The sequence below is a fragment of the Rana temporaria genome, chromosome 1 (assembly GCF_905171775.1).
Source record: "Rana temporaria chromosome 1, aRanTem1.1, whole genome shotgun sequence".
Lineage (NCBI taxonomy): Eukaryota > Metazoa > Chordata > Amphibia > Anura > Ranidae > Rana > Rana temporaria.
The window spans coordinates 166,872,605-166,889,309 of record NC_053489.1 but is presented as its reverse complement, the minus strand read 5'-3'; the positions used below and the strand labels follow the sequence as shown (position 1 = coordinate 166,889,309).

Below are 16,705 nucleotides of genomic sequence, written 5' to 3'. Positions count from 1 at the left end.
TTAAGGACCACTTTAGTGGGCTGAGAGAGGAGGTCTCACTGCTGAGTGCACCTTGGGGACCAAGCATCACATCAGCAACATAGAAGACCAACTACCGCCTTTTAGCTAGCCAAACCACTACCATTAGGGCAGATCTAGAAAACCGCCCTAGCGAAAAAATATTCGTATTGTAGGCCTGCCAGCGGAGGGGAAAGATCCCACAGAGTTTGTGGAGTCAAGGACTTTATAAAAAAAGCAAAAAACTGTGCTTTTTTTGATATTTTGGTTGAATAGAAAAGCTGCAGAAAAGCACGGAATGAGTTTTTGCTGCGATTTTACCAAACACAGTATGACCTAAAACATCACTTTTATTCATATCGGTCTAAAAATCTATAATGTAGAAAATGAAAGGAAGTCATAAGAATGCCAGGTGTATAACCTTATAGAGCAATGCAGAATTAGTGCCAAAATACAAAATGATAGAACAGATATACAACTGCCCTCATTATAGGGAGATAACAACCAGACAGAAAGTATGTCTTTGGCTGACCTTGGTTAATCTTTCTGTCTGAGTGGAGATGTATATAGAGTAGGGAGAGTATCCGGCCACATACTACCACCCAAGGGCATGGATTGATATTAAAGGGTTACTGTGGTTACTAAAAGGCTCAAATCAAATATTCCACAATACCCTTCCAGCCTGGGAAAAGACTGAACTATCTAGCCACTATATCTTCTACAGTGCATCCGGGAAAGTATTTACAGAGCATCACTTTTCCACATTTTGTTATGTTACAGCCTTATCCCAAAATGGATTAGATTCATTATTTTCCTCAAAATTTTACAAACCATACCCCATAATGACAATTTGAAAGAAGTTTGTTTGAAATCTTTGCAAATTTATAAAAATAAAATAAAAATAAAACACGTGTACATAAGTATTCACAGCCTTTGCCATGACACTCAAAATTGAGATGCATCCTGTTTCAGTGATCATCCTTGAGATCTTTATACAACTTAATTGGGGTCCACCTGTGTAAATTCAGTTGATTGTACTTGATTTGGAAAGGGACACACCTGTCTATACAAGGTTCCACAGCGCATGTCAGAGCACAAGCCAAGCCATGAAGGACAAGAACTGTAGACCTCCACGACAGGATTGTATCGAGAAATTCCTGTGGCATTGAAGGTCCCAATGAGCATAGTGGCCAACACCTGTAAACGGAAGAAGTTTGGAACCACCAGGACTCTTCATAGAGTGGGCCATCTGGCAAAACTGAGCGATAGGAGGAGAAGGGCCTTAGTCAGGGAGGTGATGAAGAACCTAATGGTCACTCGGACAGAGCTCCAGCATTTCTCAGTTGAGAGAGGAGAACCTTCCATCTCTGCAACACTCCACACATCTGACCTGTATGATAGACTGGCCAAACATAAGCCACTCAATAAACGGCACATGGCAGCCCACCTGAAGTTTTCCAAAAGGCACCTGAAGGACTCGGACCATGAGAAACAAAATTTTCTGGTCTGATGAAACAAAGATTGAACTTTATGGCCTAAATGGCAAGAATCATGTCTGGAGGAAACCAGGCACCGCTCATCACCTGGCCAATACATCCCTACAGTGAAGCATGGTGGTGGCAGCATCATGCTGCTGGGATGTTTTCCAGCAGCAGGAACTGGGAGACTAGTCAGGATCGAGGGAAAGATGAATGCAGGAATGTACAGAGACATCTTTGATGAAAACCTGCTCCAGAGTGCTCTGGACCTCAGACTGGGGCGGAAGTTCCTCTTCCAACAGGACAACAACTCTAAGCACACAGCCAAGATAACAAAAGGAGTGGCCTACAGGACAACTCTGTAAATGTCCTCGAGTAGCCTAGCCAGAGCCCAAACTGGAACCCGATGGAACATCGCTGTAGAGATCTGGAAATGGCTGTGCATCGATGCTCCCCATCAAACGAATGGCGCTTGAGAGGTCCTGCAAAGAAGAATGGGAGAAACTGCCCAAAAATAGGTGTGCTAAGCTTGCAGCATCATACTCAAAAAGACGAAAGGCTGTAATTGGTTCCAAAGGTGCTTCAACAAAGTATTGAGCAAAGGCTGTGAATACTTATGTACATGTGATTCCCCCCCTCTTTAATTTTTAGGAAAATAATGAATTTAATACATTTTGGAATAAATCTATAACGCAACAAAATTTGGAAAAAGTGAAACGCTGTGAAAACTTTTTGGATACACTGTACACCCACTTTTTGGTTTGTAGAACACCGGGTCTACCTCTGGTTGCCATGGTATCTCCTGTTGATCCCTATGTCTAAATGTCCTGCAGTGACTAGAGTTCAGAAGGGTGACCTGCTATTTGTCCAGCATGGTTAATCGATAAGCATCTGTGCTGAACCAAAAATATAAAATTCTTTACAGGTTAGCTTCTTGTTGCTATATTTTAACTCCCTAAAATGGACACTTTAAAGTATAACTAAAAGGAAAACCTTTTTCTTTGATTATTTCCGTATAGAGTGGAAAGGGATTAGAACACCTGTCAGTTTTTATTGCGGTCTGTGCCCGCGTTAGGGAGATTCACCCTACTTGTCCTGTTTATCATCATCATTGAAAGTAAAAAAAAAAATAAAAAAAATATTCGAATCGGGACAATAGTTCTAGTGACCTGGAGGGCCCCAAAGGATTCCTTTAATTTGCAAAGATTTCCTCTCACTGCGTGTTTTGGCTATTGGACAGAAAATTAAGGTAAATAAAAAAAAAAAAATTACAAACTGAAATAAAAGGTGTTGCCTATAGTTCTACTTTAATTTTATGATTACGGTACATTGCAGGTAAGGCTTCATCTTGATGACTCTTTTAGATCTTAGATATTGCACAAGCAATTCTGCAAGATAGAACCTAGCATATAACCTTCCTGCAGGTCCATTTCAGTCATAGCCTTTCTGGTCAACATACAAACAGTCCACACATTTTCTTCATCTTTCCAGATTGTGCCTGGACTTTCACAGTTCCTTTTAACTGACATTTATTGATGACATTACAGACAGTGGAAATTGCTTTGCTTAAACTAGTCGTACATGGCTAGATTTAGGTTTCATATATGGATTTCATCAGTATATTTAGCAGTTTGCCTATAGTTTCTATAACTATGCAGTAGAGATGCAATATCCATTGGTACATTTCCTAAAACAGACACCAAATTGGGTTAATTTACTAAAACTGGATAGTGAAAAACATGGTGCCTCTGCACAGAAACCAATCAGCTTCCATTTTTTTTGTCAAAGCTTAATTTAACAACTTGAAGTTAGAAGCCGATTGGCTACCATGCACAGCTGCACCAGATTTTGTACTCTCAAGTTGTAGTAAATCAACCCAATTGGGTGTCTGTTTTAGGAACTGTTCCAATAAATATTTAATCTTTTATTGTATAAAGAGGTACAGATCAAAATCCCTGAAACATCCTCCTTAGCGAAGAGAAATGACTGTTGCAGTGGATGTACATCTATTGCTATATCTTACCAGTATGGCGTTCCCACAAAGGAATTGGCAGGTGATGCTATAGACGCAGATCCAAAGTCTGCTAATTTTACCTGACCAGGCTCAGTAAGCAGTATATTCCCAGCTTTAACATCCCTAAAGAGAAAAGATGACAACGTAAATGGTAAAATGTTAGTGGCATCTTAAAAAATAGTGGTTATAACTGATAACATTTTGACTGTATTAAAAAAAACTATTGTCCTAGGTCAACGTACAATCTATTCTTACAAATATAAACATTTGAACAAATTAATGTAATAACAAAATCAAAGCATACAAACTGAGAAAGCAAGAAAACCAATACAGTCGTGCTTTTAAAGCGGAGTTCCACCCAAAGGGGGGAAGCTCTGATTATCTGTCTCCTTCCCCCTCCTGTGTCACATTTGGAATCTTTTGGTGGGGGAGTAAGCGGGTACCTGTCTTTTGACAAGTACCTGTTCCCACTTCCGTCGGACCTCGCCATGGCGCGGTTCTTAAGTTCAGCCCCCCTTATCCTTTACTGCCGAAGGACCATTCAGAAAGTGCAGCACGCTCCGCACATGTGCAGTAGGGAATCAGCTGTGAAGGCGCAAGGCTTCACTACCAGTTTCTCCTACAGGCTATGGTAGTGGCAGCACCCAAGAGCCGATGGAAGCATTGGCTGGGATGCCGATATCGCTGTATTCCAGGACGGGCAAGTGTCCCAATATTAAAAAAATAATTAGAATTTTTCTGTGGGGGGGGGGGGGGGGCGTGTTGCCATTTACAAGCGTTTTTCCCCAAAACACTACAAAAATGTACACTTAAAAATATCTGACACTTTTAATTTTATCTGCCTGAAAGCTTTGCTCAAACACACTTGTGATGGGGTTTTTCAGCCTGTAAAATATTCCTCTAAAAATATTCCTGTAAACACCAAAATGTGCATGGACACATAGGCTAACAGAGTGGCTTTTACAGGCTTGAACAAAAAATGCCAAACGCCTGTATGAGAAGTATTTTTTATGCCCATGGTACATGAGGCCTTAAAGTGGCTGTAAACCTTTAAAACAAAATGTTAAAGCATTTCCTTGTATACTTGTTTCAATCCATAGCACCTAATGTGGATCCTGGCTGCTCTCCTCTTTCCCTGTAATCTGCATCTGTCACTTGTGACAGTTTGTCAACACCAGGCAATGTATGGTGTAGGAAATGTCCAGAGTGACTGGGAGAAAGGTGTAATGAGAACATACAGTATTGTCGGGATGTGCCAGTGTAAAGCAGAGTACGCGCTGTCATCTTTTTTTATTTTTCTCTAGCCTGTGGGCTGGAATCGATGTGGATGCAGAAATCCCCCCTGCTGGGTCATTTGTATTCTGACAGCCCTGAGAGCCCTGGGTGTATATGCATTAATCAGGAGGGTACTAGGTACCACCTAGTTAAGGCCCAGTTCACACTAGCCGGACTCCAAAGTTGCACGACTTTCAGTGCAACTTTGGAGTCTGACTTTGATGCAACTGTAACACAACTGTAACACACAGAGTAAAGCAGGCCATACACGGTCGAATTTCGAACAAATTTTATTTTCAAAATCAGAAAGTTCGTTTTTTTTTGTAATCCGATGATGCCACCATTGATTTTCTAAATTAAGCCGACCAAACTTTCATGTTGCCGGGAATATTCGTTTCTCTCCAGGAATATTCTTTTCTTGCACATGCGCATTTTTTTTTCTATTACATTTCTCACACGATTCTCCCATCATTGATCAGAAAATTGTTCGTTTTTCAAAAAATGTCCAACATGTCGGATTCCTCAAATTTGTTTGCCGCACGAAAATCGGCTGTTGCTGCAGCCCACTAATGGTGCGAAATTCGTACGAAAATTCTTTCGAAATTTGAACCGTGCATGGCCGCCTTAAAAAGTCACATCAAAGTAGTGCAGGAACCTTTTCTAAAGTTGGACAGACTTGTGTAGTATCAGCCAAGAAAGCTCTTATAGGGAAACCTTGAATTACACATGTCATCTGACGTGGGGTCTCACAAATGGGATCCTATGTTGCATCAGTGTGAACCAAGCCTAAAAGTAATACTAAAGTCTTGTTTCTTTTTTCCTTTACCACTTGCCGACCAGCCGTCGCACTTATACTGTGGCAGGTCGGCTCTTCTGCATGTGCGATTGTGGGCACACGCCAGCGATCACTGTACACAGAGGTACAACGGGTATCTGCCATTGTAAACAAGGCGGATCCCCATTCTGACAACTCAGATCTGCGGTTCCCAGTTATCTCTGCCATGTCCCAGGCAGCCCATCCCCCCTACAGTTAGAACAGGGAACACATTTAACCCCTTGATCGCCATCTAGTGTCAACCTCTTTACTGCAATTTTTACATTGATCAGTGCATTTTCATAGCACCAATCAATCGTTGTAATAATGTCACTGGTTCCCAAAAAGTGTGGGGGAGAGAGAGCGTGATATATATATATCTCTATCTATCTATCTATCTATCTATCTATCCATCTATCCATCTATCCATCTATCTATAGTACAGACCAAAAGTTTGGACACAACTTCTCATTCAAGGAGTTTTCTTTATTTTCATGACTATGAAAATTGTAGATTCACACTGAAGGCATCAAAACAAAAAAAGTGTGAAACAACTGAAAATATATTTCATATTCTAGGTTCTTTAAAGTAGCCACCTTTTGCTTTGGATTACTGCTTGGCACACTCTTGGCATTCTCTTGATGAGCTTCAAGAGGTAGTCACCTGGCGCAGCACCCCATCACTCTCCTTCTTGGTCAAATAGCCCTTACACAGCCTGGAGGTGTGTTTGAGGTCATTGTCCTGTTGAAAAATAAATGATGGTCCAACGAAACGCAAAAGGATGGAATAGCATGCCGCTGCAAGATGCTGTGGTAGCCATGCTGGTTCAGTATGCCTTCAATTTTGAATAAATCCCCAACAGTGTCACCAGCAAAGCACCCCCACACCATCACACCTCCTCCTCCATGCTTCACGGTGGGAACCAGGCATGTAGAGTCCATCCGTTCACCTTTTCTGCATCGCACAAAGACACAGGGGTTGGAACCAAAGATCTCAAGTTTGGACTCATCAGACCAAAGCACAGATTTCCACTGGTCTAATGTCCATTCCTTGTGTTCTTTATCCCAAACAAGTCTCTTCTGCTTGTTGCCTTTCTTTAGCAGTGGTTTCCTAGCAGATATTCTACCATGAAGGCCTGATTCACACAGTCTCCTCTTAACAGTTCTAGAGATGTGTCTGCTGCAAAAGGTGGCTAATTTGAAGAACCTAGAATATGAAATATATTTTCAGTTGTTTCACACTGTTTTGTTATGTATAATTCCACATGTGTTAATTCATAGTTTTGATGCCTTCAGTGTGAATCTACAATTTTCATAGTCATGAAAATAAAGAAAACTCTTTGAATGAGGTGTGTCCAAACTTTTTGTCGGTACTGTGTGTATATATATATGTGTATATATATATATATATATATATACACACAGCCCTCAAAATTTCCACTCGCCTACTAGCATTTGGCGAGTGGATTTAAGATGGGGGCGAGTGATGACAGGGCTGCATGACCAATCTCCCTCCAATCTGTGCCTACACTTAGAGTCCCGATGAGATTGGCGGCCGAAGAGGAAAGGTGCATGCTCGGGAAAAGTAGTCTGTTGAGCCGCGCACAGGCAGAGCAGTACACAGGTGCTCTCCTTACATTTCTCATTAAGCCATGGGACCCAACAGTATGACCTCTCTGAGCCTGCCCCCCTCCCCCGGGCCCCCGACCAATGTAGCTGGAGAGCAGAAAGTAATGAGCGAGGTGGAGGATTGCAAAAATTACCACTCCGGTGCAGCGCTCACTGAAAGTTGCCCTGACATGAGAGCGACAGCCTTCTAGTTTGTGCAGTTTTCTTCTCCTTGTGCTCTATGTAAGTGTCCAACAGTTTAGCCTGAGCACTGTGAACAGACTGGTCTCAATGTGTGCTGTGCGCTGTCAATGTGCGCTGTGCTATGGTGTCAATGGCTGTGCAGTTGTGTGGATCTCAGCGCTGGATTGTACTCCCTCCCGCTGTGCTGCAGCTCCTCTCCTCTCTGCCAGCCTGAATAAAAGAGGGAAGTGGGGACATGCAAGCGTGGAGCCGCACACACAGGCTCCTGATGATGAGATAAATGGGAGAGAGAGAGAGAGGATGGATGGGAGTTGCAGAGGAGACAGCAAGAGAATGGGGAAGAGACCCAGTTCTAGTGCCCTGTCCCTCTGGTCTGCCCCCAGTGCCCTGTCCCTCTGGTCTGCCCCCAGTGCCCTGTCCCTCTGGTCTGCCCCCAGTGCCCTGTCCCATTTTGTTAAAGTTGTTGTTGGTAATATTTAATTTTGTAACTTGATTCTGCATAAAACATTGTCATTCCATGAGATAATCTACCAGGGCGTGTTTACGGGTGCAATTAGGTGCAGGGCAGTGTATGAATTAGGTGGGGCAACTGGTGGCGAGTAACTCTTGAGCCCTGGCTAGTAGCTCAGGACTTGAAATTTTGAGCCCTATATATATATATATATATATATATATATATATATATATATATATATATATATATATATATATATATATATATATATAACTACTTTCACCTCTTCAGATATGTAGAGTTTTTGTTTTTAGTAAAGTATGTTGTCAGGGCATACAAGAGAAGCAGGTCTAACGGAAGATAGAATGGGGACTAGCTCAAATAACTTTTTTTTTTTTTTGTGGATGTATTTAAGATAGGAGTAATGCTGTTAATTGGATTTTGCATGGATTTTTTGGAACTATGATTGATGGATTTATTAAATTGTTTATTTCTCTGTATGACAAAAAAAGTCCCCAAACCTATCCCATAGTTTATAGACGTGATAACTTTTACGTGATATCAATATACGCCCATTTCTTTTACCAAAAATATATAGAATACATTTTGGCCTAAACCGATGAGCAATTTTTTTTTATACATATTATTTTGGATATTATCATAGCAGAAAGTAAAAAAAAATTTTTTTTTTCAAAATTGTCATTTTCCTTAATAGTGCAAAAAGATTAAAACCGCAGAGGTGATCAAATACCACCAAAATAAAGTTCTATTTGAAGTTTTGCATTAAGGATATATTTAAGCAATTACATTTACACGTATATACACACGCGAACACATTTACATTATAAAAAGATACAGGATTTTCCACTACAATCCATTTAGGTAGAATGGCAGACAGAAGCCGCTTATACCAACATGTTTTTAAATGTTCATATTCAAATAGTGAATAAACAGCACAGAACATGCATCACTCCATATCCTTAGGGAACAATAACTGAACAATATTCTTGGAATAATGACCATCCTAATTAGATCACCTTTACACTGAATCTGAATACAGCTTCCTAAGCGTTATTTAAATTATGAAAACATACAGAGAGAAGATCAAGAAAACGATAAGATCTTAAACTGCATATACCCCAAATACTACAATAATCATTTCCACTAGAGGGGGCTGTAGTCATGTCTAACTGGCTTGTTCCTTTATATCCATCAGGATTTTAAAGTCCTGGGAAAATTATGTAATGGAACAACTGCATATAACACAGATCCTTTATATATTTTAGGTTGTTATAAATGTTTAATTTCCCCTGCAAAATTGTCATACATTGCTGTCTGAAAGCTTTAAAGAAATATAATGCAGCGTTACACATCTCTACTGCTTCATAGACCTAAAATAGCCAAGAATTTAGATCATTATTTTTCTTTGTGGAGACAAAAAAAAAAAATCATTGACAAATCCCTGTAACCCCCAAATCATATCTATGTTTTTTGTAAAAGAGCCGTTAATAACACTTACAGATACACATGTGTACTTTTCAGGTGCTCATGAAATTGAAAGATAATGAAGATGAAATGGCCAAGGGATAATTAACACAAAGGGGTCTCAGGAATTTTCATCACCACAAGTAGTTTTGCTGTGCATTTGGGGTTCCCATCTTTCCAGAATATAAAAACAACAAGTCACCTAATGTGTGCACCATATCCAAACTGCAAGGGGGCCACTAGTTGCAAAATCACAAGTTACTTCATCTGCATCTATATAGCTGAATGTCTGCAAGCAGGAAGGTTCCAGACATATTTATAAACTTTCTGGGTGATAAATTTTCTTAAGGCCCACAACACAACTGCTCGCTTCTAGACTGCTGCTCCAATAACTAGAAAACATTGTAGTGTGTCTGTTTTTGTACAACTAGATGTTGCAGGGCCGGAGTGCAACCCCTCTCCCTACCCTCTATTCTTCTTTCTGCTATCTCTCTTTCTCCCTCTTTTCTCTTCTTATCTGAATTTGCCCTTGAACCTTGTATGGTCCTTGAGACCAAGTGGAAGTTCAGTTAGTGGGTCGCAAGTTTGGTTTAGATTTGATCCCAATAGGTGAATGATGCTATATTAAGACTTAAGCGTATACAGGTTTAAAAGACATGTAACTGAACCTTTAATGACTTAATGTAAAATTCTTTCCCATTACAATGGCAAATGCCGTTTTTGTATTTGTAAAAATTTGAATAAAAACACTGGAAAACTAGATGTTGCAATCCTATACAAAGCCACCTATGCTATTTATACATGGAAATCCCTTTTTTAGACCAAGAAAATAACATTCATCTGCTTGTGATAGGCGTACAAAGCAGCCTCTATTTGCAGTCAGTTACTAACAAAGTTTTTATAAGTCCCGATAAATTCTGTGGTGGACAGTACTCACCAAAAACTGAACTCGACTGAAGTGGATTTATGCATTACCCAACTGCCATCACTGACCTCTATTGTGGAATCCTTTGTAAGCAAGATGAGCCAACAATGATGCCCTGTCCCTCCCAGAACATGACCCCAATTGTTTGGTCACTCCTTAAGCCAACAATTGGAGCCCTCCACTCACCCAAATAGAGGCGAAAGGTTTTACCCCATGGTGACATATTGTCCATTCACTCCCTGGGACAGAGATGACCTCTCATTGTGTCTGTTCATCTCTTCAGCTTTCCAGAAAAACATTGCTTAGGGGTGCATTTCACATAGCGCTCAGGAATTATACAGTAGCTCCCTAAAACCACAGGTGGTCAGTAAACCACTCATGTTTTACTCAACAAGGAATGAATGTTGTACTCACCATAGTTTGTGCAAGAGTATGGAACAGAACAGAACATATTTCTTTATTTATACACAGCTCTAGTATGGACGTCAGATATGATTGTGTATCTCTAACATACACACACACACACACACACACACACACACACACATAATATATACACACAAACACACACACAGTATCTACAAAAATTTGAGTGGTGTACTGACTTTTGTGAAATATTTTATTATAGGTTTTCATGTGACAACACTGAAGAAATTACACTTTGTTACAATGTAAAGTAGTGAATGTACAGCTTGTATAACAATTAGTGCTGTCAAGCGATTAAAATTTCTAATCGCGATTAATCGCATTAATGTCATAGTTAACTCACGATTAATCACAATTAATCTCAAACGATCACCTTAACCATGGGTGCTCAACCTTTGGCCCTCCAGCTGTTGCAGAACTACAATTCCTATCATGCCTCTGCATTTGGAAGTCATGCTTGTAACTGGCAGTGACTTGCAATGCCTTGGGACTTGTAGTTCTGCAACAGCTGGAGGGCCACGGGTTGAGCACCCATGACCTAAACCATCCTCCCAAGACCTTCTATTCTCTAGCTTCCTTGTTACCCTCTTCCATGCTTGCCTCCTGAACTTCCCAGAGGCTTTCCCAGCCTCTGGAACGCCTTAACCCAAACCATCTGGCTACCTTCTACTCTGTCTACCTTTAGACAATCTCTGAAATTTCATCTCTATAAAAAGGAAGCCTATCCTATTTCTACGGGACAACAACTTTTACTTTCCCTATATTTTTTTTGTCAGCACGTACCTCTTAATCCCGATTTTCACCTGACGGCGATCCCGCGGGAGTGGGCGTTCCCAAGCACTGCCTGTGATTGACAGGCTTCCGAACGGCGCATACTGCACGTCACAGGTTGCCGACAGAACCCGAACGTCGGTGCGCATGCGCCGTATAGAGCCGCACCGACGTTCAGGTTTTTCCGGCAACCTGTGACGCGCAGTATGCGCCGTTCGGAAGCCTGTCAATCACAGGCAGTGCTTGGGAACGCCCACTCCCGCGGGATCGCCATCAGGTGAAAATCGGGATTAAGAGGTACGTGCTGACAAAAAAAAAATGTTTTAAAGGGTGAACCTCATTAATCGCGCGATAAAAAAATTGGCGGCGTTAAAATGGGTTTGTGTTAACGCCGTTAATAACGCGTTTAACTGACAGCACTAATAACAATGTACATTTGCTGTCCCCTCAAAATAACTCAACACACAGCCATTAAAGTCTAAACCGCTAGCAACAAAAGTGAGTACGCCCCTAAGTAAAAGAAAGTAAAAATTGGGCCCAACTAGCCATTTTCCCTCCTCTATGTCATGTAACTCGCTAGTGTTACAATGTCTTAGGTGTGAATGGGGAGCAAGTGTGTTAAATTTGGTGTTGGCACTCTCACTCTTATACTGGTCACTGGAAGTTCAACATGAGACCTCAGGGCAAAGAACTCTCCGAGGATCGGAAAAAAATAAAAAAAATGTTTTTGCTCTACATAAAGATGGCCTAGGGTAGAAGAAGATTGTCAAGACCCTGACAGAACAGGTTCCACTCAGAACAGAAAAATATAAATGTGTATATTTTTTCTATCCAATTGTACGGGTGTGCCTACAAGGTCCATGTTCTTGTATCTAAAAGAACTTTCCAATCAAGTTAGGACATTGGCATACAAATCACTCTGTATCCACATCGCCATCATGTGGTGATACATGATACTTAATTTTCCACTCTGAATAGGCCTCGCCATGGGCGACCAAAGAAGTTGCTCAGCGTCATATCCAGAGGTTGTCTTTGGGAAATAGATGTATGAGTGCTGCCAGCATTGCTGCAGAGGATTAAAGGGTGGGGGGGTCAGCCCTCCAGTGCTCAAACCATACACTGCATCAAATTTGTCTGCATGGCTGTCATCCCAGAAGGAAGCCTCTTCTAAAGATGTTGCACAAGAAAGCCTGCAAATAGTTTTCTGGAGACAAGCAGACTAAGGACATGGATTACTGGAACCATGGTCCTGTGGTCTGATGAGACCAAGATAAACTTACTTGGTTCCGATGGTGTCAAGCATGTGTGGCGGCAACCAGGTGAGGAGTACAAAAAGACAAGTGTGTCTTGCCTACAGTCAAGCATGGTTGTGGGAGTGTCATGGTCTGGGGCTGCATGAGTGTTGCCGACACTGGGGAGCTACAGTTCATTGAGGTAACCATGAATGCCAACATGTACTGTGACATACTGAAGCAGAGCATGATCCACTCCCTTTGGGTCACAGGGGAGTATTCCAACATAATGGTCCCAAACACACCTCCAAGACGACCACTGCCTTGCTAAAGAAGCTGAGGGTAAAGTTAATGGCCTGGCCAAGCATGTCTCCAGACTTAAACCCTATTGAGCATATTGAGCATCTGTGGGGCATCCTCAAATGGAAGGTGGAGGAGCGCAAGGTCTCCAACATCCACCAGCTCTGTGATGTCGTCATGGAGGAGTGGAAGAGCACTCCAGTGGCAACCTGCGAAGCTCTGGTGAACTTCATGCCCAAAAGGGTTAAGGCAGTGCTGGAAAATCATGGTGGTCACAGAAAATATTGACACTTTGGGTCCAATTTGGACAATTTCACTTAGGGGTGTACTCACTTTTGTTGCCAGTGGTTTAGACTGTGTGTTGAGTTATTTTGAGGGGACGGCAAATTTACGCTGTTATACAAGCTTTACAATCTCTAATTTCTTCAGTTTTGTCACATGAAAACATATACTAAAGTATTTACAAAAATGTGAGGGGTGTACTCACTTTTGAGAGATACTGTATTTTTATTTATTTTTTTGTTTTTAAATACAGTACTGTGTAAACATTTTAGGCAGGTGTGAGGAAATGCTGTAAGAGTCCATTCACATTTGTGCGACTTGTCGTGCGACTTTGGGGTCCACAGTCTCATGACAAGTCGCACCCCATGTTTCCCAACGATAACTGTTCATATACAGTGCCTTGAAAAAGTATTCATACCCCTTGACATTTTGCAAATTTTGTCATGTTTCAACCAAAAACGTAAATGTATTTTATTATGATTTTATAAGATGGACCAACACAAACAGGCACATAATCTTCTAGTGAAAGGAAAAAGATAAATGGTTTTCAATTATTGTTTTAAAAACAAAATATGTGAAAAGTGTGGTGTGCATTTGTATTCAGCCCCCTTTACTCTGATACTTCCAATTAAAATCTAGTGGAACCAATTGCCTTCAGAAAACACCTTATTGGTAAATAGAGTCCACCTGTGTGTAATTTAATCTCAGTATTAATATAGCCGTTATGTGAAGCCCTCAGGGGTTTGTTAGAGACCCAGAGTGAACAAACAGCATTATGAAGGCCAAGGAACACACCAGACATCAGAGAAGCAGCCAAGAGGCCCATAATAATGCTGGAGGAGCTGCTGAGATCCACAGCTCAGGTGGGAGAATCTGTCTACAGGACAACTATTAGTCGTGCCCTACACAAATCTGGCCTTTATGGAAGAGTGACAAAAAGAAAGCCATAAGAAGTCTCGTTTGCAGTTTGCGAGAAGCCATGTGGGGGACACAGCAAACATATAGAAGAAGGCGCTCCGGTCAAAAAAGACCAAAATTGAACTTTTTGGCCTAAAAGCAAAACACTGTGTGCACTGCAATAGTGCCCCATTGTTCGTGTCAGTGGGAGCAATAATGCCCCATCAGTGGGAGGAATAGTGCCCCATTGTTAATGTTAGTGACAAGGACCATGCCCCACTGTTGCCGACAGTGGGGGGGGAAATGCCACAAGGGACGGATAAAAGCAAGCAGAGGGCCGTATCCGATCCCGGGCCACAGTTGAGACCACTGGTTTAGATCAAAACATATTCATGTGTTAAAATGGCCCAGTCCAGACCTAAACGCAATAGAGAATCTGTGGCAAGACTTGAAAATTGAAGTTCACAGACGCTCTCCATCCAATCTGACAGAACTTGAGCTATTTTGCAAAAACGAATGAGCAAACATTTCACTCTCTAGATGTGCAAAGCTGGTAGAGACATCCTCAAAAAAAAAAACTTGCAGCTGTAATTGCAGCGAAAGGTGGTTCCACAAAGTATTGACTCAGGGGGGCTGAACACAAATGCACACCACTTTTCACATATTAATTTGTAAAAAAACGTTGAAAACTATTTATCATTTTTTTTCCACTTCACAATTATGTGCCACGTTGTGCTGGTCAATCACATAAAATCCCAATAAAATACATTTACGTTTTTGGTTTTAGTACAGTGACGATGCATACAAGTCACTGATCATAACCATTGCTAATATATATATATATATATATATATATATATATATATATGTGTGTAAAATCCAGTATATCTACACACACACCATAGTTTGTAGACGCTATAACTTTTACGCAAACCAATCAATATACGCTTATTGGAATTTTTTCTTAACCAAAAATACATATTGGGCTAAATTTATGAAGCATTATTATTTTTTTTTATTTTATTTTTTTAAATGGGATAGGTTTTATAGCAGAAAAGTAAGAAAACATTTGTCCCACAATTGTGGGCCATAATAGGTTTATAGCACAAAAAAAAAAAAAAAAAAAAAAACAGTGGTGATCAAATACCACCAAAAGAAAGCTCAATTTATGGGGGGGGGGGGGGGGAAATAAATAAAAAGACAAATTAAAATTTGGGTACGGTGTTGCATGACTATGCAATTGTCCGTTAAAATAACGCAGGGCCATATCACAAAAAATGGCCTGGTCTAGAAGGGATTAAATCTTCCGGAGGTCAAGTGGTTAACCAATTATATCAAGCAGGTTCTAATAATCATTCATTTCATATGTAGGTTGAAACGGTATCAACTGCAACAGAAACAGCTGTGTAGGAGGCCTAAACCTGAGTGAGGAACAGCCAAAATCTGCTACTAAGGTGAGGTTGTGGAAGAGTTTCATGTCACAGGTTACAAACCATGGAAAGACTGAGCACAGCCACAAGACACAAGGTAGTTATACTGCAGAGATCCCACTTGCCCACTGCCGAGTCAGACCTGAAGCTCTGCAATCAGAAGTTCATGTTCCCTGCTGACTGGTGAGCTCTAGGCCTGACTCAGCAGGGGGCTTTTAAAATTTTGGACAATGATTCCATGCAGAGAAGAGGTCCTTCCATGAAAGTTAAACTGGACTTTAACATTTCAAAACTTTTATTTCAGCCAACCATCAGGCAGATCAACTCACCTGTGAATCATATTATGAAAATGCAGGTAGGCCAGCCCCTGCAAGGCACCGTGAGTAATGGCAGCTATTTCCACTTCCTGAAGTGGCTTCTTGTGAACTGCAAGGAAGAACAATTTAGCAAAAGACTGAATAATAGACAATATCTGCATTTGTGCACATTTCACATCAGAAAAAAATCATTTAAAAGAGAAAGAAAATAATGTATGCTTGAAGGTGTCATGGTTCACCAGAAGTAGGGGTTATGTTGCAGAACCACAAAACTCCACACAGTAATGCAAGGCTTTCTCCCTGGTGTGGAGTGTCATGCTCGCCCCCTCCCTTGGACTACAGGAGAGTCAGGACGCTCTCTACATTGCAAATAGAGAAAGGAGCTGTGTGCAAGTGGGCGTCCTGACTCTCCCGTAGTCCAAGGGAGGGGGCGAGCACGACACTCCACACCAGGGAGAAAGCCTTGCATTACTGTGTGGAGTTACAGACAGAAGAACAGGAAGTGAGGATTTCTCAGAAGAAATAAGGACATTTAAAAGCAAAATCGAAGGATGAGGTAAGTGAAGGAAGACTGCACTAAGGTAAAGGAAGCTATTTAGGGGAAAAAAATGTTACCTTTACAACCCCTTTAGTTGCTAGAAAATGATTTCAGTGCACAGTCTGGGTGTAGTATAACAGATTTATTGTGGGGAAAAGAAAAATTGCAACTTATACTGTAAGGCCGAGTACTCACGAGCAAACATGTCCGATGAAACCGGTCCGCGGACCGTTTTCATCGGACATGTCTGCCCAGGGAC

At 41.1% G+C, this 16,705-nt stretch overlaps 1 protein-coding gene across 5 annotated transcripts in view; it reads right to left on the bottom strand.

Annotated features, from left to right (window-relative positions):
- TAOK3 (TAO kinase 3) overlaps positions 1-16,705 on the bottom strand; it is a 371,844-nt gene that overhangs the window by 244,639 nt on the left and 110,500 nt on the right. For all 5 annotated transcript variants that reach the window (XM_040345730.1, XM_040345722.1, XM_040345755.1 and 2 more), the window contains 2 exons: positions 15,921-16,017; positions 3,499-3,612 (listed from right to left, as the gene is read on the bottom strand). In XM_040345730.1, the coding sequence (XP_040201664.1) occupies positions 3,499-3,612; positions 15,921-16,017 (211 nt within the window). The remainder of the gene's footprint in view (positions 1-3,498; positions 3,613-15,920; positions 16,018-16,705) is intronic.